The sequence below is a fragment of the Capricornis sumatraensis genome, chromosome 20 (assembly GCF_032405125.1).
Source record: "Capricornis sumatraensis isolate serow.1 chromosome 20, serow.2, whole genome shotgun sequence".
In the NCBI taxonomy this organism is placed as follows: domain Eukaryota; kingdom Metazoa; phylum Chordata; class Mammalia; order Artiodactyla; family Bovidae; genus Capricornis; species Capricornis sumatraensis.
The window spans coordinates 15,941,435-15,966,520 of record NC_091088.1 but is presented as its reverse complement, the minus strand read 5'-3'; the positions used below and the strand labels follow the sequence as shown (position 1 = coordinate 15,966,520).

Genomic DNA, 25,086 nt, shown 5'->3' with positions numbered 1-25,086 from the left:
ATGTGTATTATTGTAAAAAATATTGTGTAAACATACGCAAACACTGGGTATGTGTGCTGGAGGCTACAGTCACCCGGGCTGTTGGTTCCCTGGGTGGGATGGGCTGGGCATCTATCTGTACTTCAACAATTGGAGCAGGAAGCCTCCATTAAAACACTCACTGGCCGCCTAGAGGGGCTGGTAAGTGAGCAGAGTCTTGAAGAGCCTTGGTTCACGGAGAGTCAGGCTTTGGTGTCATGTAATTGTGTTTATGGGCCTCCCAGGTGGCTCAGCGGAAAAGAACCTGCCTGCCAATGTGGGAGATGTGAGTGCGATCTCTGGATTGGGAAGATTCCTCTGGAGAAGGAAATGGCAACCCCCTCCAGTGTTCTTTCTTGCCTGGGAAACTCCATGGACAGAGGGACCTCGCAGGCTATAGTCCATGGGGTTGCAAAAGAGTTGGACATGACTTAGCAACTAAACAACACCACCAGTTGTGGGTGATGTGTGAGTGGCTACTCAATCATCTGTTCCATCTGTGTACACACACACATGCACACACAGCATTTTTATTTCTGTACAATCACCCAGGAAGTACTGCCCTCTGGTCTATCCTGACTCTGCTATATGTGAATTCTGCTCCGTGTCCGTCTAGTGCTCACTTGAGAAGCTGGTAGAAAACAGAGTTCAGAGGTTTACTGCAGTAGAGTGGGTCAGAGCAGGACACTAAATAATCCCCACGTGTCTGTTGATAGGGGAGTACACTGCGCCATAGTCCTCGGATGGGAAGGGATGCTCTCTAGCTGTTAGAGTGAATGAACCAGAGCAGTGTGTTTGCCTGGCTCTCGAGCTAAGAATGGTTTTCATACTATTAAAGGGTGCTAAAACACGGAAGACAGAACCAAAACAGCTATAAAAAGGAATATGAAACAGAGCCCTGATGAGACCCCAGAGCCCAAAATATTTGCCACCTGGCCCTTGATGAGAAAAGCTTGCCAACCCCTGAACTATAGCAACATAGATGGGGCTTGGAAATGTAATGAAAAGAGGGAGAACAGAGAGTTCCAGCACATCAGGCTCAACGCAATATGAATTAGACCAAGTCTGACAAACTGCACAAAGTAGAACTATATGGGGGGTGTGTGCGTGTGGTGTGTAGTAACAGCATAAAACAATGTCCACACACGCTGGGTCATGGCAGCTATTGTCTCGGGAGAGAGAGAACAGGAAATGAAACTGGGGAGAGGGACAGGGGATTTCAGCTTCACCTGTAATATTCATGTTTTATACAAAAGGAAGGAAAGAAGGAAAGGAGGGAGGGAGAGAGGAATATATATTCCCTCCCTCTCTCTCTCTTTCTCTGTTTCCCCCGCTTCTTTCCTTTCTCTCCCCACTCCATCCCTCACTTCCTCCCATCCATCTATCCATCCGTCCAGGGAGAGACCTTGCACTGTAAATTCTCCTCTCTAATTCCATTCCGAGGTCAGTGGCTCAGCAGGGAGCTCTACGTGTCTGAAGTTGGAATGAGATTTCCTGTTGACTCCACTCAACATTGTCACCAGGATACAATAAATTCTGTCTTTATTTTCTAATCATCATTTTCTTTAGCCTCCTAATTCACAACAACACCATTCACCTTCTCAGAGGGTAAATTCTGAGGCCCCAAAGTCTTTTGAATGGCATTAGTTACAAGTTAATAATTGCTAAGGTTAAAACTGGACTCAGTTCAGTTCAGTCGCTCAGTCGTGTCCAACTCTTTGCGACCCCATGAATTGCAGCACGCCAGGCCTCCCTGTTCATCACCAACTTCCGGAGTTCACTCAGACTCACGTCCACTGAGTCAGTGATGCCATCCAGCCATCTCATCCTCTGTCGTCCCCTTCTCCTCCTGCCCCCAAGCCCTCCCAGCATCAGAGTCTTTTCCAATGAATCAACTCTTTGCATGAGGTGGCCAAAGTACTGGAGTTTCAACTTTAGCATCAGTCCTTCCAAAGAAATCCCAGGGCTAATCTCCTTCAGAATGGACTGGTTGGATCTCCTTGCAGTCCAAGGGACTCTCAAGAGTCTTCTCCAACACCACAGTTCAAAAGCAACTGGACTAGTAAGCCCCAAATAGGAAATATTTGATACCCGTATCTATTTATTTGATGCTCACACCACTATTACTTGGCATAATAGTTCATTTATTTAAAATAATCCTTCATTATGTCACAGTCATGACAACCAGTCAGTGAAAAGATTGTGTAAATATGCAATCACCTCTTTTCCTACAGTCTCCACATCCTTCCGTGCATTCTCATGACTCTTCTTTAAAGGGTGTAGAATCTCCTTAAATCTAGCTAAAGATTACACTGCACCATGCAGTGAGAAATAGGGCCCTGGTAGACCAGCTAACCAATCTGGGCACATCTGTCTGAGCTCAAGTTCAGGGTCATCTGCAGCAACCTCCTCTCCACCTGCTCTGTTGACGGCACTGGGTGCCTTTGCACGGTTCCTCAGATTGGCAGGGGGATGTGAAGGGGCCTTTGGACATTAGTGGGAGCACCTTTACAGGTAACATTCCATTATACAGACGTAAGCTAAAAATGAATTCCTCTGGGATGCATATTTTGGGAAAGAAGATAAGTGGAAAAAGAGTGGGTTTGGGGCAGTTGTGTTTTCCTACCGTGTGCACGCACACTAGAGTTTGGTGAACTTACGGGCTAAGCTGAAGAGGGGCAGGAGCAGGGCTGCAGCTGCGCTGAAGTGCGGGGCCCCTGCTGCGTTGCAGTCCACTTTGGAATTCTTGCAGGAGCACACTTGTACCCTGAGGTCTGTGATGTTTGTCATGGGCGGCTTCCCCGAATCTGTCACCATGATGGGCAGGTGGTAGTTTGCTTTGTTCAGATTTTGAAGGAGGCTCACCAGGGCGTGTGTATCTGTAAATACAAAAGGGGGCCTTCATAAGAGAGGGTTGGACCTCTGCAAACAGGAGTGGAATTTCAGCAACTGAACTCACAAAGTAGGCAGTGCATGGATGTAACTACAAGAGTACTCAAATATAAATCTATTAACACCAAATAAACATAGAAATTCAGCTCTTCACTTGTGGAAATCACATTTCAAGTGCCTAGCAAGCACACATGGCTGGTGGCTACCATACCAGATTGTGTTTGTTGGCGTTTGTGCCCAGTCTTGTCTGTCCATGGAATTTTTCCAGGCAAGAATACTAGAGTGGGTTGCCATTTCCTCCTCCAGGGGGTCTTCCTGACACAGGGATTGAACTCGCATCTCCTGCACTGGCAGAAGGGTTCTTTACCCTTGAGCTTCCCATAATCGAAAATACCAGATAAAACACTTCCATCATGGAGGAGTTCTGTGTTTCAGGGTTATTGTAATCAGTTTCAGGAGGACCCAATTTGGTGGAGATGACTGAGGACTGAGAATTCCTCCCTACAAATGTATTAGACTTAAAGTATAGTACATCTTCACAAAGATCACATTCCGCATCTAGAAGAAGTAATGTAAAAACCCATTCTTGAATTGTCACATTGTACATCTTAAATATATACAGTTTTTATTTGTATATAAAAATATGCAATAAAGTTGGAAAAAACAAATTGTTAGCTCAGAGCATTTTTATATAAGAATCCAGATTCAAATAATCAAGATACACTTTTGGAACAACAATAACAAAAATCTACTCACTTTTAAGGTGGGCAGGCCCCCCCATCTATTTCCATGGAAATGGTTTCTACACTCTAGTCTTTTTTTAAAAAAATTATCTTTATCTATTTATTTTTTTGGTCATGCTGGGCAGCATGTGGGATCCTAGTTTCCCAACCAGGATCAAACCTGTACCCCCTGCAGTGGAAGCTTGAATTCTTAATTACCAGACCAGCAGGGAGGTCCCTATAGCTTAGTCTTAATCAGGCCTCAGACCCCAGTCTTTATCAGGCCCCAGGTTTGTGGGAATTCATAGCACTGATACGCAACTTGGGGACTGGATCTTTAAGCCTGTGGTTGGTGGGAACATCCACCATTACCTAGGCCACTGGTCAGCACTCAGAACTGGCCATCTCACCTGGCCTTGGGCTATTTTCTCTTCAGTCATTCAGATGACTAGGGATTTGTTTTGTTTTGTTTTGTTTTTTTCTGAGCTGCATGGCTTGTGAGATCTTAGTTCCCCGACCAGGGATCAAACCCATGCCCCTGTATTAGAAGGCAGATTCTTAACCACTGGACCACCAGGAAAGTCCCAGCTATTTTTTTAAATTGGCTCTTTCTGGGCATAAACAATGATAAATATTAAAAAAAAAACTTGGAGGAACAAGAAAAAGAATCTAGAAGGCATCTTAACTATTAAATAAAACCAGGAGGGAAAAGAAAATTGTGACGACCTGAAAACAAAAAAAAACTGGAAATAGAACTGCCATACGTCCCAGCAATCCCACTGCTGGGCATACACACCAAGGACACCAGAACTGAAAGAGACACATATACCCCAATGTTCGCTGCAGCACTGTTTACAGTAGCTAGCTAGGACATGGAAGCAACCTAGATGTCCATCGGCAGACGGATGGATAAGGAAGTCATGGTACATATACACAATGAAATATTACTCAGGTATAAAAAGAATATATTTGAGTCAGTTCTAATGAGGTGGGTGAAACTGGAGCCTACTATACAGAGTGAAGTAAGTCAGAAAGAGAAATACCAATACAGTATATTAACACATATATATGGAATTTAGAAAGACAGTAACGATGACCCTATATGCAAGGCAGCAAAAGAGACACAGATGTAAAGAACAGTGTTTTGGACTCTGTGGGAGAAGGTGAGGGTGGGATGATTTGAGAGAACAGCACTGAAATATGTACACTACCATATGCGAAACAGATGACCAGTGCAAGTTTGATGCATGAAGCAGGGCACTCAAAGCCGGTGCTCTGGGACAACCCAGAGGGATGGGGTGGGGAGGAAGGGGGAGGGGGGTTCAGGATGGGGGGACATATGTACACCCGTGGCTGATTCATGTTGTTGTATGGCAGAAACCTCCAATTAAAATAAATAAATAAATAAAACAAACAGATGAAGGATTATCCTAACCAGAAGGTGACAGCAGCAGAAATAACCGATGTGATGATGACGCCAGTGAAATGGCAGGTTAACACAAGGAAGATTCTCTGATCTGCAGGTAGAGGAGAAAGTCTTTGATAAGAAAGTTCCAGGTGGAAACTGAAGCTGGGGATGATTATTCAAATCAGTGACAGCCACAAAAACTAGCAAATAAAACACTAACCCCTCAAACAAGAGAAGGGCTGTTTTAATTAAAAATAATCAGTGTAACCGAATTCATTCTTTAAAAAGCAATAAAATAGACAAACAGGCAAATAGAATCAATAACAAGAGAAAGGCGCTAATAAAATGAGATATGAGATAAGGCCATAACAGTACAGATGAGGTTTTTTTAATAGAAAATTTTATGCACAATTGTATGATACATTTTCAAAACTTAATGGGATGTATAATTCTCCATCCCTCTCAAAAACTCTACCTCTGAAGTAAGAAGAGGGAACCCAGCCCTGACCGGGGCAATCATAAGATAAATTCACCATTGATGGCAAAATGTATGTAACATGTGAGTTCTGGTCTGGGTTTTATTGTGAGGCAAGGTGATTGCAGGAGTGAGTTCCCACTTGCCATGGGGAGGGGAAGGCAGTGGGGGATTCACAATTCAATACATTTGATATTTCAGTCTTAACATGGCAGATGATAAATGTTGGGACAAGTCTTAAATTCTACCTGTCCACGTGCAAGGATTGGTGGAACGGGGCGTTGTTTGCAAGTTTCATAAATGAGGGACAGGACAGATGGGAGAAGATATCAAAGTCGAAAGTCAAAGCCAAGGTCATTTTAAAGACAAAGTCTTTACAATTCTGAGGTCTGCAGCATAAAACGGAAGGTGAAGGATCAGAGGAAAGGCTTTCTGAAGAGTCCTGCACTGGTGCTTCTCTTAGGAAGGCAAGCATAGCCCAGAAGTCTCTGCAGTGCTGGTGAGCTTTAAGGTAAACACAGTGATCTGAGTGAGAAGAGGCACCTGAGCCAAGATCCCCAGCTTTTGAAGGCTGAAACCTGGGTGGGTGCAGAGAATCATGGGGTGCACAGCTCACAGGGCACAGCGGAGAAAAGATGAGACAGAAAGAGGAAATCTGTCATGTTTGCATTTCTGAGAAACTGATATTCAATATTTTTACAAACTGTGTACAGGTGCTGGTAGGAAAATTGTCACTGTTTGTAATGTGTGAATAACTTGAGACAAACCACGTGAGAATACACGAGAGCACAGGAAACGAGGAACAGCTTGGAACAGAAGCCAAGCCAGGGAAACCAGGCTTCAAAACTGAAGAATAACAACGGAATGTTAAGAGGACTTACTGTTGATCTTGGAGATCTTCCAGACTTTATCAGGAACAGTTTGTTTGTGGATTTCAAATTTGAAAGGATCTGTGTTTGGATGAAGATCCTTATCTGTTGCTCCCAAAATGACTACGCTGAGGTTTTTGGCATCATCACAGACCTCTGCTACCGTGGGGTAAATGAAGGGCGCGTTGTCATTCACATCTTCCAGGGTTATCAGCAGAGTCCCCGTGCCAGTGGCAGGCGGGTTGCCTATAGGGAAAGGGGGGAGGTTAGCACACAGCCCGTACAACACAGGGGCCATCATCCACAGTACCTCTTCCCAGGACCAAGAGGGATGGCTTCCATCTGTGTATAAAGTTTAGTGGTTTAAGAAGCCTTGTAGTGTTATGATCTCTAGGCCTATCCCTGTTGCTGCAAGTGGCATTATTTCATTCTTTTTATGGCTGAGTAATATTCCACCGCATGTACACCACATCGTCTTTATCCATTCACCTGTCCATGGACATCTGGGTTGTTTCCATGTCCTGGCTATTGTGAATAGGGCTGCTGTGAACACAGGGCCGCATCTATCTTTTCGAATTACAGTTTTCTCCAGGTATATGCCTAGGAGTGGGGTTGCACTTAGAAGTAATCATACTAAGAGAAGTAAGCCAGGCTAAAAAAGATAGATATCATATGATATTGCTTACATGTGGAATCTTAAAAAAAACAACAACAACAACAAAATACAAAAAACCTTTTATCATACGTAAGGCTTCTGACTAATGTTCTTCAGGCTTTACCGTTAGAGTGCTAAGCTTTAAACACACATGTCATACCAGCACATTGAAATTCACTCAAAGGATGGAAATGATAATCAGAACTTATCGTTGCTTACCATAATGAAACCTTTAATCTAAATAGCCGAGTATTTGCATGTTGGCAGTGGGAAGCCAACATGGGTGTTTCAGAAAGGCAGTGGAACAATCTGATCTGACTTATTTGTGGAAACACACAGTGGTATAGACAGGAGATGCTGGGCACTGGAGGCAGGGAGCCCAGCAACAGACTGCATCATGAAGGGCAGTTTGAACGGCAAATACATGTCTCGTCTTACTGAGGCCCTCAGGTGAGGCTGCCAGAAGAAAAGTGCGAGGTAGCGGGGTGCAGAAAGACAACAGCTTCCGCTCTGACTGTGCCAAGGGCCTGTCAAGTTCCATGCACCTGCAAGAAAGTGCCCAGAGCTTGGGAGACATGCCAGGGCTGAGTTAGCCAATGGGAACTGTCAGTGTCGATGCTTTTGAAACCTTTCTAGCGAATTAGGTTACCTGAGGTGAAAGTGCACAATTATGGAGGGGTGGGCACCTCAAGAAACCCCAAAGAGCAGGTTAAAAGTTTAAAAAGCCAGGTGATAGTTTCTGGAAGACATGGGGGAGATGAATTGGAGGAGGAGGCAATGATCAAGAATTAAATGTGTTATGATGCCCCAAAAGATAAGGAGTCAAGAGAAGCCATGGGGTTTCCCAAGAAGAACGTTACTGGTGACTTTCTAGGGAGTGATTTGCATTGGTGGGGAAGAAGCCAGATTGAAGGAAGCTGATCAGTGATTCAAAAAGCATGAGAACAGGTACTCTTTAAAGGTTTTTTTTTTTTTTTAATTTTTAGTGAAGAATACTTGATTTACAATGTTGTGTTAATTTCTGCTTTATGGCAAAATGATTCAGTTATACATATACATGATTTCCTGGTGGTTCAGACAGTAAAGAATCTGCCTGCAGTGCAGGAGACCCAGGTTTGATTTCTGGGTCGGAGAAGGGAATGGCAACCCACTCCAGTATTCTTGTCTGGAACCTGTCGGGTTACAGTCCATGGGGTTGCAAAGAGTCAAACGTGACTGAGCGACTAACACTGACTGGCTGACACATGTATACACATCCTTTTTCATATTCTTTTCCATAATCGTTTATCACAAGACGTGTTGAATATAGTTCCCTGTGCCATTGTTGGACCTTGTTGTTGATCCGTCTTATATATAATAGCTTGCATCTGCTAACCCCGAACTCCCAATGCATCCCTTCCCCACCCCATCTCCTCCTTGGCAACCCCAAGTCTGTTCTGTATGCCTGTGAGTCTAGAGAATGGATACTATTTAGTGGGGCTGGTGGAAATTTAAACAGATCAACACCCAAAGATAGTTCCAGAGTAAACATTCAAGTAAGCGGCTGCTAAAACAGGAGCGCAGCTGTAATTAATCATCAGAGCATAGCTATTTCTAATGGCGGCAGAGCATCCACTATTGTTAGCGCAAGAACTCAAAGGAGATGCATAATTACTTTGAAGTTGGTTTCTCACTGTCAGCTTTAGTCATTTGGCTGAATTTCTTTATTGAAAAATTATTTTTCTCTTTTTATGGAACTAATTGAATATCTCAGAGGAATCCATTATATTTTTTTTCACCCTGAATATAATATGGAGTCATTTGGTAGAATGGATGAGAAGGCATTATGAGTGCTTGAAATATGGTCATAAGAATTGGCCTTTCATGAACTTAATTATACTACTGTCTTCAATTTCCCCTGTGTTATTCTCGGGCCAGGCTGGTGATGTCTTTTTCTGAAGTCAGGCAAAATGAGCTTGTTTTTCTTTTGTTGAGAAGGTAAAGAATGGATTCTCGAAATCCTCAGGGAAAGCCTCTCCCAGTTTCTGTGTACGAGATGGGGGAGAATCACCACCCCAAACTACAATGCAATTTAAAATGTAAAGATTCTTCGTGAGCCCTTTGGCTTCAGCAGTTGCGGGGGTCCAGGAAATACCAAGCTTTTGGCACTCAACAAAAATCCCTCACCCCTCTTCCCTCCTTTCCGTCCCGTAAGCCAGAGCTCTCAAGGGCCCACTCTGCATGACCAAACACCGGAACCAAAGCACGGCTGGGCCCGACCTCTCCTCTATTCCAGTAGGGAAAAGCCTCAATCTGAGCGAAATCCTGGGATGTGGAGGTAGACCTGCATTTGCCCTTCTTGTGCGCTCCTCGGAGCAGCCCAGGGCCACATTCTCGGGGGACGCGAGAAGACTCAGAGGAGGTCCCACCTCAGAACCCGTGTCTGTAAGGGCTTTTGTCTTTATAATGTCAGGAGACGCAATGGCCCCCAGATGAACCACTCCTGTCAGGGGGTCTTAAATAGAATGGGAGGTGGGTTCCCCTGTGGGAATCTGATGAAGGTCATGGTCCTGCCTTGGGAAATGCACTCCGGTTCACACTGAAGGGTTGGCAGTCACTGGGAGATCTGGAAGTGTGGCCTGGGCTCTCTCTGTGTAAGGTTGGAGCGTCTGATGTGCTGGTTTTAGCTGTTGTGAGGCTGAGGCAGAGAGTTTGAGCACCAGCTCAGATGAATTCCGTGTCTCAGGCCTCCTTCTCTAGAACGAGGGTTACTCTTAGCTTTCTATGTCCAAGTTTGCACTCTGTAGATTGATTCTTACAGGCTCTCATTTCAACTACAAAAGCAAACTAAAATTCCCAAACCATCATTTGGGGTTATTATTAGTATTGCTTTTGTATCTTTTTCTTATGAGCTACTTTTATTGTGGTAAATATGCATCGTATTTACCATTTTTAAGCGTACAGTTCCGTGGCATGAAGCACATTCCTGCTGTGCAGCCATCGCTGCTGACCGTCTTGAGAACTTTTTTCACCTTCCCCACCCGAAGCTCTGTCCCCACTAAAAGAGAGCTCTTCCTCTCTTCCTCCCCACAGCCTTCAAATCTTGGTGGGTCATTCATTTTGCTTCAAGCTTTCATGCTGCCAAACAGTGGCTTGACATGGGAGTAATGGTCACCATTTTCTTTCCTGGACCTGAATAACCTAATCTGTTTTATCAACAGGACTGTGCCTTCAAGACCACAGAGATGCTCTGACCTCAGGAAGTGGTGCCCTGGACCACTGCTTGCTCCCGTTTCTGGCGTTGTCATTCCCACTCGGCAATGGCAGCTTATAATACTTCACAAATCGATCAGTTTAGGACCAAACTGATCCTGCGGCTGGATTTTGAAACAAGACAGTTTAACTTGTGTCTGTTCCCTTTGGTGGTGATAGTCTCCTCGAGAGCTGGTCGAGTTGGCATCCTGTGTCAGGGGCAGGAGTCCTGGCCAAACCCTCAGTCTGCTTGGCTCAGTACCGAGGCTTGGGCTCTTGCATTCTAGGTGTACCTGGGGCAGAGCTGCACATTTTCTGAAAGTCCAAGTGAACCAGAGAGGCTGCAGTTTGAGCACGTGGGGCTCTACCCTCCAGTCTTCCCTCATTTTTCCAGAAGAGGAAACTGGGACTCAGAAGATGAAGCAGCTTGTCCACGGCGCTGGGACCACTGGTGCTGTGTCACCTGTCCGAGGACTGTGGCCCCTGAGACACAGTGTTCCCATGCTGTGCGTGCTGTGGAAACTCCAGAAGTAAAAAGTGGAATGACTGGCGGTCGTAGCACAACCCACTGTCCGTGCCAGGCTGTGGAGCTCAAATTTAGGTGTTCTGGCGCCGTGGTTGGCATCAAGAACTGGCAGAAGGGGTGAAAACCAATCTATGTGTTTTGTTACTTAAGTCATCAAGAATGTGCTGCTTTCTGTTGAAGGTGGGTGGAGCTAAGGTCTGTACCCAAGGGCGTGTGTCACACCTGGGTCTCCTGGCACTGGGTGGGTGGAATGAGAAGCGGGGCCAGGTTAAGGTTAGGGTTAGGGTTATGGGGATATCATTTTATTCAGAACCTTGACCACATAGGATTTTCACTTAGCCAAAATAAAAAAAAACCCACTGAGATTTTATGATAGGTTCCATTATTCAAAAGATACACATATATATATCTATCTATCTTGTCAGTAACAGACAAAACCAGTGTGACACTAATTAAAAGGTATATATGATTAGGAAAAAGATTAGGAAGAATTATACCCAAAACTAAATAGTGATTATCTCTCCAGGTGATTAACATTAAAGTAACACTTTTCTCTTTTCAGTCTCCTTTATAATAACTGTGATTACTGTGATAATCAGTAACAGAAATGTAAATTCAAAAGTTATACAGGGATTAAAATTTTTTTTCCAATTCTACTTTCTTTTCTCTATTTGTTTTTACAAAGAATTGATATTTAGTAAATCTGCAGAGTTCTGCAACTACCACCATTATCTAATTCTATTTATTTATTAAAGTTTTTTTTTTTTTTGATATGTGCCATTTTAAAAGGGCTTCCCAGGTGGCTCAGTGATAAAAGAATCCACTTGCCAGTGCAGGAGATGTGGGCTCTATCCCTGTGTCAGGAAGACCCCTGGAGAAGAAAATGGCAACCCACTCCAGTATTCTCGCCTGGGAAATCTTGTGGACAGAGGAACCTGGAGGGCTATATACAGTCCATGGGATCGCAAAAGAGTCGGATATGGTCCAGCAATTAAACAACATACAACTTTTAAAAAAGTATTTTTGAATTTGTTACAATATTGCTTCTGGTTTATGTTTTGGTTTTTTGGCTGAGAGGCATATGGGGTCTTAGCTCTGTAACCAGGAACTGAACCTGCAGCCCCTTCAAGCGAAGGCAAAGTTTTATCCACTGGACCACCAGAAAAGTCCCCAAATGATATCTCTGAGGCTCATCCATGTTATACCAGGAATCAGTACTTCATTCCTTTTTATAGCTGAATAACACTCTATTCTGTTGATCGGCCATGTTTTCTTTATCCATTCACTAGCTAATGGACATCTGGGTTGTTTCTGCTTTTAGTCTGTTATGAACTGTGCTGCTATGAACACCTGCATTTGAGAGACCAGATTTTCATGCACTACAAGGTCCCTAGACTGGTAAGATCAGACCCCAGTGCATCTCCTCAAGAGAGTGCCCGTAGAAGAATAGGCTCCCTGGTCTTGCCGCAGTTGGCTGGGCTGGCTTCACATGCAAAGAAGGTTGAATCTCAGCCAGAACGCCTGGAAGTGAGCTCTCAGAAGTGCAGGAAGGCAGTAGACTTTTCTAGTCTCTGGGCTAGAGGTGTGCAGCACGTGTCTTACACTGGGAATCATGCACATAGGTGGTTCTGTATGGGGAATAGTGTGCAGAGTGAGGCTGCCTGCAATGCAGAATAACACGCATGAAGAGAAAGTGAGAGGAGAGAGAGACAGAAAGCTCGTTTCTGAGCTCCCCAGACTCAGGACTATTCTCTGTCATGTCCTATTAGAATAAGTACCTGGTAGATTAAAAAAATCTATTTATTCTCATTATTATCTGTGGTAAAGGAAAGTGCAGTGTTTATTGGAAAGCACCACACAAGGAGAATGGGTGCCTCGTGCGCAAAAAGCCTGAACTCCCCGGGTTGAGTTTTGAATTAATTCAGGTTGATTTGAAAATTGCTCTTTCCATACTTACAATCATATCTGTTTGTATTTCCATAGGTTTCCCTCTATTCTGAGAACAGTGTCCTCCCTTCCCCTACCTGGGGGAGAAGCAAGTGTGTATGTGGGATGGAGTATCTGTGGAACTCAGAGCAGGGAGTCCGCTCCAGGGACCAGGAGGGAGACCTGAGCTGGGCGTCTCAAGGAAGCATGAGGCCCAAATTCTGGGAGGAAAATTGGGAGGGTGGGCCAATTCATGGGGAACCACAGTTCACGTGTGGCCCCTAAGTGAAGGCTGGGCACCCTTGCTGGATTCTGAGGTGTGTTTGTTAGGGCAAGGTGAGTGGGGGGGGGCAATCTACTCCCCCCAGTTCCCTCTGCACGTCTGGGCATCTGCTGAACCTTTGCTAAGTAGCTGTGAGCAAAGAAATGCCAGGTCTTTTATTTCATGTGAGCAGGGCTCTAAGCTACATTTACCTGTGCTCACAAGTGGGAGTGAGCCAGGACCCCTCTCTGCAGGGTCATCCTTCATATTACTCAGTTCAGCGCTACGTTCTCTTTACTATGACTGCAGGATCACTGTTTTACAGGTCCACTTTTTTTTTTTTTTTTGGCATGTGCCCTGTAAGCCAAGAATCTTGTTGCTTTTTAATTCATAAGCATTTTTTTTAATTGCAGTGTTAATAGAGATCTTGCCAATCTCATTTTATATTCTGAAAACATTTAGTAGTAAACCAATCAAAAACTTGGTAGAAAATAGATTTGCAAACTACAGCGCCAGGTTTCCATGGTTAATACTTGATGTAGAACTGAGGCAATTATTCACATAATTCAGACTCAGTTCTTTAGGAGGAGAAATAATTTGAAACCTGAAACTGTTTAAAAAAAAAAATTCCAGCATTTGGCTTTTTTGCTTCCATCTTACAGAAACCAAAGAAAAGGCAAAAATAGGGGAAGAATTGATTTGGAGACCGTTTCCAAACATGACAGTTTCATTTCATTCATTCAGGCCATAATTATTTATTGTGACTTTGCCCTGTGCCGGGTTGGCTAAGCACAAAAGTCAACCATGCAGGGTGTCTGTTGTTGAAATACTAACCATGTGGCAGGAACAGATGTGTAAACTGATGCAAGATAAGACTGTAAGTGCAGGAAGAGGAGTGAGGATAAAATATCACGGGAGCTTATGACGTGGAGTAATTGAGTGGGGATAGCTCAGAAGTCTCCATAAAAAGATGGCTGGAAACAAGAACACTTTGTGAGGCTGGAGAAGCTTCTTCTAGGAGGAGGATATCCTGTGGCTAGAGGTTGTGGGAAGAAGCGGTCATAGACTTTTCAGCTGGATGTTGGCCTTGATGAAAGCCGGGGTGCTGGAGGCAGGGAGAGGAGAGGACTCGAGTGAGGAGGGAGGGCAGGGAGGAGCAGTCGGGAGGCCGAGGCAGTAACAAGGACCGATAGTGGGGGCTTAGGGGAGGGATGCGAGAGCAGAGGCTGGACAGGGAGCGAGACTGGACTGGCAGTGATGGGGGAGGAGCGTCAGTGGGGATGGGGTTCTACTTGGGGACTGGGCAGGGGGTGATGCTATCACCCAAGCTGGGGAAGAGGGAACACCAAGGAGGGCGAGCTAAGAGACCCCTTGGCAGCATGAATTGAACTGGCAGAGATGGGCATTTGCAGACAGCATTCTAATGCCCAAATCAGTTTTTTTTTTTTTTCCCCCAATGAATGTTTGAAAACACTGTGTTTAAGACGGTTGGTTTGACTGGTCAGCATGGAAATGTCCTTCTGTCAGGTAGATGAAAGTTAGCTTATCTCTCCCCATTCAGACAGGACAAGCTCCATGCATTGACGCCCATGGAGAAGGCAGCATTTTCTAGCTAATTTTCTGATTCAGAGCCCTCAGTAGAGGGCTCTGCAGCCCGTCCCTTCTCTAGAAAAATGTTCAGACCATCACTAGCATAGTCATCAGATGACACTTCATAGTTTGCTTGAGACACTGATGATTTTGTAATGATACATTTAGAAAAATCAGTCCATGACTCAGCTCAAGTAGGCTGACTTAAATATTTAAATTTCATAATATTTGAGGGCTTATAAGTCACCAGGAAGTTTGCATTCAGGATTTCCCATCCTTGTAACAGCACAGCAGGGCAGGTGTTTATCTGCACCCTGTAGGTGGGGTGACAGGCTGAGCTGGCCCTCAGCTAAGCTGGGGTGCTGCTCCTTCTGAGGGGAGCAGAGTGCCAGGACCCCCTCTCTGTGGAGTGTATTTGCTGCTATACACGGCTCCTATCACAGCCCTTCTATTACCAGATCTCAAGAGTTCTTTTACTGGGCCATTTTGTCAGTGGCAAAATTGGAGCTCTTATTTTCAACGTGATTGATATTTTACTGGTACTTGAAGTAACGAGGAATGATGGCTGGGTCTTCAATGTATTTTTCTTCCTCAATTACTATAACAGCTGAGATAAGGGGTGTTAAACTGGCTTAATTGGGTTGCCATCATAACTAATGGCTTGATTTTATCCAAACTAGCATCTTTTAAGTAGAATTAATCTAAATAATTTTACTACATCCCCCATGCAGGCTTGGTTGATCTACAGAAAGCGAAAGACGATAAACGGGGGCATCATTTTGAAGTTCAGATTCCCCTGTCATCCCCGGTTTGGGCGCCATTGTTATCCAGTAGCTCAATGGTCATTTCACTTACGGGGCCAAATTACTTTTTTTCTTTTTGAATCAATTTAAAAGTCGTTTGTACAGTATTTCAATTTTGATGGGCTGGCATTATCAAATCATCTATTATATAGGAGACTGAGGGAAAAAACAGGTTCAGTTCAGTTCAACTGTCCAGACGTGTCCGACTCTTTGCGACCCCATGAATCGCAGCACGCCAGGCCTCCCTGTCTATCACCAACTCCCGGAGTTCACTCAGACTCACGTGCATCGAGTCAGTGATGCCATCCAGCCATCTCATCCTCTGTCGTCCCCTTCTCCTCCTGCCCCCAATCCCTCCCAGCATCAGAGTCTTTTCCAATGAGTCAACTCTTCGCCTGAGGTGGCCAAAGTACTGGAGTTTCAGCTTTAGCATCATTCCTTCCAAAGAAATCCCAGGGCTGATCTCCTTCAGAATGGACTGGTTGGATCTCCTTGCAGTCCAAGGGACTCTTAAGAGTCTTCTCCAACACCACAGTTCAAAAGCATCAATTCTTCAGTGCTCAGCCTTCTTCACAGTCCAACTCTCACATCCATACATGACCACAGGAAAAACCATAGCCTTGACTTAGATGGACCTTAGTCGGCAAAGTAATGTCTCTGCTTTTGAATATGCTCTCTAGGACATGATAGATCTTAGTTCATGAAAAATCATGATCTTAGTCTATTCCATTTTAATTGTACAGCTGTTAACTTGGTTCTCTGTCTGTGTTTTCTTGGTTGCCCACAGCACATTTTTCACTGACAGACTCGAACATACTTTATACAAGTTGCTAAGTCATGAAAACATGCTGCTGAATTTAGCCATAATTGGGCTTGTTTTTTTCCCTTATTCTTTTAAATGAGAATAGATGGGGATGCAACACTTGATAATCATATAAAGACTTCATATGGACGCTAGAGATAGTATGTATTTCCTGGCTCAAACTATTTCATATGCACTGAGCCTTAGGAAGAACTAATGGGGATAATTTTTTCTTTAAACTCTCTGCATAAACTGGGTGCTGGAGAGCATGGGCATTTGAACTTCTTGAAGCAAAATACTTGTCTTTGGCATTTGGAGTCACAGTTTAAGATCTTCTGAGAGTATAAGAGCCATTCAATAACAGTCATGCACTGAACCCTACCCAGTTTCAGAAAAGAAGCAGGAGTGAAAGCTGAGGTTATAGGTGAGAAGGAGGCAGAAAGACCAGCCTGATGGAGTCCTGAGCAGAAGGCAGGGAGCCAAGAAGCAGTGGCTACCTCCGCCTTTCCTGCCCAGGACAAGCCTCTTGCAGGGGTAGTTCCTGGACTCCGAGGAGAAATTGCTTGTGGCAGCTTTCAGCCCATGTAACACAGTGAGACTCGCATCCGACCTTTCTGGTGATTACCTGAGCAGCCGCGATAACCACCTGGGATTTGCCCAGTGCTAATTGCTGCAGCTTTGCCTCCTTGTTAGCACAGCCCCAGAGGGATGCCATCTGACTGCACTCCTGAATGCTCTCTCTCTGCATCTTGGTATTTTCCTTAACAGTTATTAACGTTCATTTCCCCCCCTTTCTTAAGACAGGCCAGCAATTCTGTGTTTGTTAAGTCTTTAATGAAGGAGTTCCTGTACTCTGAAGGCACTGTCTTAACCTTTTCAGAAAATCTGGACCACATAAGGTAAATGACAATATCCATCTTTAAAGATAAAATGCTTGCCAACAGGAAAGGTCACACCTTATTAATCTATAGGATGAAAGGCTGTACTCTTCCAATCATTTATCTACAGCAGCCTGTTCTGTTTTAGCCGAACAAAAGCATTTCACTTATAAAAAACAAGGTTGTTGGGTAATTTATAGCTCATTAAAATTGTTATCAGTTTACAAAAACTGCCTTGTACATCCTCGAGCGTTCTGTGGGCTGCAACCTAGCCTCTATCTGTAGCCTCTGTCTGTGTCTTTTCCTCCTCAAATCATCTGTATCCCAGGCATTATCAATATTATTATGAAGTGCTATTCTAGAATCTACATAGACTCACACTGGAGCTGTAAGCAAACAGGTCCAAAGAGTTTTTAACTTCTGTTAAAAAGTTTTCTCTTTAACTCTTCTAAAACTTCTAAAAGTTTCTCTAAAACTCTTCTGTTAAAGCGTTTGCAGCCTTGCTTCTGGACTTTTTTTACATTCCTCCATTCTGATCTCACAGCTTCTAGTCTCTAAGAGGTTCACAAAAGATTCTCGTTTGGTGCTGCCTTCCCATTGTTCTGAACTGAATGAGCAGAGCTTGTGTAGGAGCTATCACGGCGTCACTTCTGCTTTTTGCTAAGTGTTACAGGACTGCAAACTATACACTTCGCCTCGTTCCCTCTGCAGGCATCCTGTCACTCCACTCTCCCGGCGCTACTGCCCCCTGCCGGCCAGCAGCTGGGGATTGTCCTTCCTTAGGATGACAAGATACTGAGAGTCCAGCTCTAGGGTACCAGGTGCTTAGAGAACACATGAACGGTTACAGTCTCCTGCAGAAGGCACAGGGGACCAGCGACATGCTTTCTGTGTAGTTATATATATATATATATACACACATATATATATACACACATATATATAATTTCTTAAGTTGTATTGAAATATAGAAACATTCATTTTCTATAATGACGCAGCTTGAAGAAACTGCAAAATCTGAACACGCCCAGGTAGTGAGTCCAATACATACAAGATTAAGAAACTCCTCTGGAGTTCCTTACAAAACTACCTATACGTATGATCTTGCAATCCCACTCTGGGCATATATGCAGAGAAAACCATAATTTGAAAAGATAAATGCACCTGGATGTTCACTGCAGTACTATTTACAACGGCCAGGACATGGAAGCAACCTAAAAGTCCGCCAGCAGATGAATGGACAAAGGAGATGTAATATATATACAATGAAATAGTACTAAACCTTAATAAAGAATGAAATAATGAATGAATTTGCAGCACCATGGATGAAACTAGAGATTGTCATACTAAGTGAATTAAATCAGACAAAGAAAGACAAATATCATATGATATTGCTTATAAGTGGAATCTAAAAAAAAAAAGATACAAATGAAATCATATGCAAAACAGAAACAGACATAGAAAATGAATTTGTGAGTACCAAAGAGGAAAGTGGGGAGAGGCATCAATGAGGTCTTTGGGATTAATACGTACGCACTACCATATATAAAACAGATAAACAATAAGAACCTTCTATATAGGACAGGAGATACACTCAGTATTTTGTAATGACCTATAAGCGAAAAGAATCTGGAAAAGAATATATATACCCTTTTATAGTTATATATATATAGTTATTTACAACACTGTGAATTAACTATACACTTCAGTTAAAAAAAAGTCCCTTAAGTAATGCTGAAGCAAGGGTTAGTTTGGCTTGTTCGACCTTCATGCAAGTGGAATCATTCAGTATGTGATCTTCTGCTTCAGCCTTCTTTTTGCTCAATATCGTTTGCGAGATCCATTCACTTGCTGTCAATAGCTGCACCTCATTCATTCTCAGTGCTGTACAGACCCAACTGTGTGAATGTACCATTCATTTATTCTACATTTGTTAGGCATTTGGATAGTTTCCGATTTTGAGCTAGCATTAATAGTGCTGGGAGTTACACTAGGGTGTGTGGGTTTTGGTGAAGAGATGCATGCGTTTCTGGTGGATGCATAGCAAGGCATGTGATTCCTGGTCACAGGGGATGCATACGGTCAGTGGTATTTGATACTTGCAGCTTCCCGAGTGGTTGTACCAGATCACACTTCTCCCAGCTGGACGGGAGAGTCCCAGTGATTTCACACCCTTGCCAACACTTGGCATTCCCCATCTTTTCAGTTCAGTGATTTTGTGGGTGTGCTGAGTTTTGAATGTGCTTGTATTTCCTTGATCAATTTGCATTTTAATATATATTTGCATAGCTTAATTTTTATTTCCTTGACGAGTGTTGAGCATCTCTTCATACAGTTACTGTCATTTGCATATCTTTTGTAGGGAGTATCTGTACAAGTCCCTTACCCATTCTTCTTTGCCTGGTGTCTTTTGCATACAGGTCCCCTGTAGCTTCAAAACATGGCAAATGCCTTAGAGAGAGGACGGCTGTGTGTTTAAGGTGAGTTTGCTTGCTTTGTTAGGTCTTTGTTTCAGTGAGACCCTGGGAGATTTCACTCTGCCCTTTAAAAGGCATTTGTCTATAACCATGTGCTTAAGGGCCCTCAGGTTTTCACTTTGCCACACCAGTCACATAACTGTTACAAGTATTTCTCATTTATTTCTCTCCATCTGAGGGCTTGCCTGGGTCCAGCCTGATCCTTGCCCAAAATCTAAAATGGCCCCCAAGAGGAAAAAATGGCTAGGGGCCGTATACTCTTTTTAGAACATTTCTCTCCTTTTTTCTGTTTTTCTTAGTTGATTTAGGTGTCACTGCTTCTGCAGCTCTCTGACGCCTTTACAATGAAGACTTTTGTGATCTAGCCACGTTTTTCTAGTTTTTGCAGTAGGGACATTGGGTCTACTATATCCTACCAGAAAGTTCCCACAGCCACGTATTTTATTGACATGTTTTGGCATAAATTCCTGAGGGACTCCTTGTTTGTGCTGTGTTTAGTTGCTCAGTAGTATTTGACTCTTTAAGACCCCATGGACTGCAGTCCACCAGGTTCCTCTGTCCATGGGGATTCTCCAGCCAAGAGTACTGGAGTGGGTTGCCATGCCTTCCTCCAGGGGATCTTCTCAAACCAGGGACTGAAGCCAGGTCTCCAGCATTGCAGGCAGATTCTTAACCAACCAGGGAAGCCCAAGAATACTGGAGTGGGTGGCCTATCTCTTCTTCAGGGGATCTTCCCAATCCAGGAATCGAACCAGGGTCTCCTGCATTGCAGGTGGATTCTTTACCAGCTGAGCTACCAGGGAAGGTCTTGACTCCTTGTTTGAAGGGAATCAATTTATTTTGCTTTAGCTTTCCTCATAACAAAAATTCATTATACTTTCATCCCATCAAATACACTGAATTTCTATAAAATTAAGAAAATAAAAATTCTTACTTTGTTTAACATTGAGACATCTGTGAGTACTATTAACTTTGATCTCACAGGTAAGTGTTGGTTATTCCTGGTGGAACATAATATCCAGAGATAAGGTTTTGGTGAGCGACAAGGAGACTTTAAACAAAAGTTTCTCTGACTTATGAGGTATTTTAAAATTTATTCTGTTTTTTTTTTGCTGTAAGTCTTTTGGGCCTTGTTCAAGATTATCATCTCTAGTGATGGCTCTATATAGTGATGCCAACCTGGTTTTTATTTACCACTCCATCTTCAGGGACATTTCTAAACTTTGGAAACATCTGTGATGCCAGATTTTGAATTTCCTTGCCTGATATTAGTGTTAATGGAGTTAGAGAAGAAATACATTTCAAATACATTTCATGTTTGTTGAGGTCTATTCTTTCCTTCCTATAACCCCACTGGGGTGGGACTGACATTTATTGAACATTCATCATGACTCTTGATGGGAAGTGTAGAGGGCCCAGCGCTTCATCTTCTCCCAAAAACCTTATAAGCAGAAGTCACCTTATTTTGTACAAGTAGAAGCTGAATCTCAGAATCTATAAGCAGCTTGCCCAGTCACACCTGTCTCTGGCAAAAATTAAAGTTTACTTCATTTCTAGGTTTTTTTTGGATGACTAATTGCATAAAATATTCCAACTTCCTTCATGGTGTTCTTAGCTGAGCATTTTCTCTACATGTACAGATACATTTACATGGCTCTCGGAACTCTGAAATCATTACTTCAGCTGATCCTCACTGACGACCGTTTGTTGGAACAGCATTTTAAACCTCCTTGGCTTGTTGTCTTCCACTGCTGATCCCTTTCTAGACGTGCTCCTTCCACAAAACATATCTGCTCTGATGGTGTCCGTCTCTCTTGCATGGTGAGTCACTGAGAAAAGCCTCCTGGCCTCTATTTCACCCTGCCTTGCAGCATCTCATGGGTCCATCTCAGCATCCACCCCACACAGACACCATGGTAACAGCCCTCTGAAACCAGTTCTGTTTCGGTTAATGGACTAATTTCTGACTAGAAACTTGCTATCACCTTTCTCTGTTTCATGCTGAGTATGCGTTGTTTTCAAAGCCTTGTTTCTTACATCCAGATGTTTTCTGGATTCGCCCTTTCTAATTTGCTTCTGTTGCCACCAGGCTGCGTGATCCCTTTAACTAAGATACGCGTGATGGCTTTCAACGTGTTTTCCGGCTCTAGACTCAGCCCACCCAGACTACTTCCGCCGCTTCTCTTACCTTGATTTCTCCACGGCTCTCTAGGGCCTTCTTACCTCATGACTCATCATGACCTGACTGACTCTCCACACTGCCGTGGGGGTTACCTTCCTAAAGTACAGTTATCCTGGAGGAATTTGAGAATCAAATCAAACTTCTTGGCATGGCCTATGGAGAATGACCTAATGTATGATCTACTCCACAGAAACATGAGTGCCCGCTCAAAGTCTGGCATGTGATAGGAGCTGGGCATGCCACACAAGATCCAGTTCCCTTATCTCTGTAAATATGGAGCCTCCAGCCACACTGAGCAATGTTTCAGGGTCTCACACATCCACCTTCTTTCCGGCTTCTAGCAGAACGCCTTGCCCTTTCTCAACTTATCCTTTATCACTCAGGTTAGAGATCCCCTCAACCAGGAAGCTCCCCATGACCACCTCTGAGACTGGATGGTCTGGTTAATCCCCGTAGGACAGCTGTGATGTTCTTTGGTTATCTGCTGCTTGCTAGTCTAACTCGCCGGGTAGCTCGTTAGCTCTCTGAGCACAAGGACGATGTACTGTTCATCTCTGAGTCTCCAGGACCACACACAGGGTCTGGTCCAGCTCTCTGCTGATGAGCATTCATGCGCTCTTTCATCACGTTGCTTTCCTCCTCAAGAGCATGTGGGTGCCTGCTTCCTCAGACGACTTGTCTTGAAGACGTTTTCCATATGCCTCCAAATGAATTTCTCCACATTTACGCACAGGGGATATAACCCTTTTCTTACCTCCCGTGCCACACCCCCCTTTAGTTTTGATTCCACCGCTCTGTGGCCCCAGGTACCGCACCTCCGACCCTGCCACTTACCCCAATCCTCCCTGCCTTTCAAGGCCAGACTCTAAGGTGGACTCACTGTGGAGCCCACTCTGCCTACTGTGAGCCACACCGATCGCTCACTTCTCAGATGTGCCCTCCTATCTGGTGTGCATAGAAGCATCCAGCCTCTGAGAAGTCTCAGTTCACGCATTATAGGGGAATGAAGGCACATATAAAAAACCCTATAAATATCTATCTCAGTGTACTTACAGGACTCAGAACTGAGTCTTTAGCTATGAACAGCTGGCTTCGAGGAATTACAGGGAGAGTGAAACTTCTTGTGTGACTGATACAGTAGACATCTCAGCTTAATATACTTGAAAATGAATTCTTATCCCCCTCATCTCAACCAGTAGCAAATCCTGTTAGCATTGCATCTGAAATCTACAGACTATCTCCAGAATCTGACCCCTTCTCATCCCCTCCTCTATTAGTGGTCCAAGCCACCATCTTCCCTAGACTGTCCTCAGTTTTCCTAAGAGGTGTCCCTACTTCGGTCTTATTTCCTTGTCTCAACAGAGCAGCAGAAGGATCGTGGCACTTGGCAATGGTGTCCATTTCACACAGAGTAGAAGCCAAGGGTCATACAGGGGCCCATGCGACCCTGCATGATCCGCATCCTGGACCACCGCCCTCTTTGCTCTGGCCCCCAGCCTCCTTGCTCCTCCCTGAGATCGCTTCAGGGGTCCCATCCCCACTTCCTTCATGTTTTGACTCAGACGCCACTTCTTCAGCGAGCCTCTCAGGGCTGTCTAGTTGAAACTATAGCATCCTTTTGTTTGCTATCTCTTCTTCCTGTTTCCCTGTTTCATACATAAATAGTATTCCTTTTTTTCCCCTCAAAGAACATCATCTATTTTAGTCAGGTTCCTTCCTTTCTCCATGAGTGTGCCGGCTGCACGAGGACAATGATCTTTGTTTGTTCACGACTCTCTCTCCAGTGTCTGGAACAGAGTCTGGCTTGTGGATATCATTTCATTAGCTTCTGAATGAACAGGAATTGTTCCGTGATTGCGAAGGTACTAGCTGAGGGGACTTGATGTCTTTCTGTGGTGTATATCATAAGAGGAGCAAAGCTGCAGGGACAGTTCAATCATTAGGATCCGTGATGTCCCCTGGGATGTTCTTTCAACTTGCATTAGGGAAAAGAACTGTCCCTGTAGATGAGAACAGGAGCCAGGATGAAGGACATCAGCTTGGCTTCCGAGCCTAGAGCCTGCCAGAGCGGAACAGGGTGAGCTCGCTGCTCTGACCTCTGTCTAGACAAAGAGCCGAGGATCCCAGGACTTGGGCGTTTCACTGACTCGCTGTGTGTTGTTTATGCACTTTGCTTCTCTGCCCTCACACATTTCTGTTCTTACCAAGAACACCTCTAGGCCTAACAGAAGAATTGTAAAAGTGTAAAGATATATTTAGAACTGAAAAGTACAGACTTATTGGAATTAAAAAAATTGCTCACCACTGTCAATTGCCAGGAAGAGGGCAGTATAGACGCTGTTGTGGACAAATGGGGACTCGCGGTCCAGCACTGCAGTGGTGTCAACAGTCCCGTTGATGGGGTTGATATTCAGCCAGCCTGCTGGATCCTTGTAAACAGAATACCTGAAAGAAAAAATCCCCAAACAATGACACATTATATTCAAAATAGGTTCAAAAAATGTTCACAGAGTGCTGGGCACAAGCTATCATGCTAGCTGCCAGATAATTTTTAATACAAATCCAAAAACATCATTAGAGTGCAGTTGTTCATCCAGAAAGTAATGACTGGCCGTTAGCTCTGGGCTGTCTCTGCGCTGTACATGCACCTCCTGTATTCCTTGTGACGAGCTTGGAAGGAAGGAGCTCGTGCCTGCCCAGCTCTCATAGTGGCAGGGTTCACAGCCTGTCTCCTGAGTTCAAGTCCAGTTACCTCCCCCCGCCCACCTTTCACAGCATGGATGCATCTTGTATGCAGACCAGCTGGGAGAAGCACTGTCATGAAGGTACGGGCAGGGCACACGGATGCCTGGGAGAAAAAGGAATTATCTGTGATGGAGGGTAACCATGGGGTCCTCTCGGAGGATGCACCATCTGAACTGAGACAGATGGAATGGGGGGATGCTGTCAGGGAAGGGGGGGATGCTGTCACAGAATGAGAGGACAGACACGTCGGGGAAAGAAGAATATTAATTAACATGGAACAGAGAGAGGCACTGAAATTTTAGTTTCACAGTAGCAAGGATATCTGTTTACTGTGAGGACCCCATCTCCTGGAACACTGCTTAGCACATACACGACACTCAATAGATAGTTGTTGAATGAATAGATATTTAGGAACTGGAAGGTAGATGGTTGCGGCTGGAACATAGCTTCTCCAGGGGAAACTGAAAGGAAATGAATTTGGAGGGAGAAAGTACAAAGAACCTGAATCATTTAAGGGGTTTGAATTCTAGATATACAGGAAACCATCAGAGAATTTTAAAATGTTCTATACACATTACTTTATTTAAAATAGATAATCAACAAGGGCCTGTTGTATAGAACAGGG

At 44.1% G+C, this 25,086-nt stretch overlaps 1 protein-coding gene across 1 annotated transcript in view; it reads right to left on the bottom strand.

Annotated features, from left to right (window-relative positions):
- The window catches only part of CDH13 (cadherin 13), a 1,023,138-nt gene that overhangs the window by 5,645 nt on the left and 992,407 nt on the right, over positions 1 to 25,086 (bottom strand). The window contains exons 11-13 of the mRNA XM_068992038.1: positions 24,019 to 24,161; positions 6,397 to 6,630; positions 2,679 to 2,897 (exon numbers count right to left, since the gene is read on the bottom strand). Of these exons, the coding sequence (XP_068848139.1) occupies positions 2,679 to 2,897; positions 6,397 to 6,630; positions 24,019 to 24,161 (596 nt within the window). The remainder of the gene's footprint in view (positions 1 to 2,678; positions 2,898 to 6,396; positions 6,631 to 24,018; positions 24,162 to 25,086) is intronic.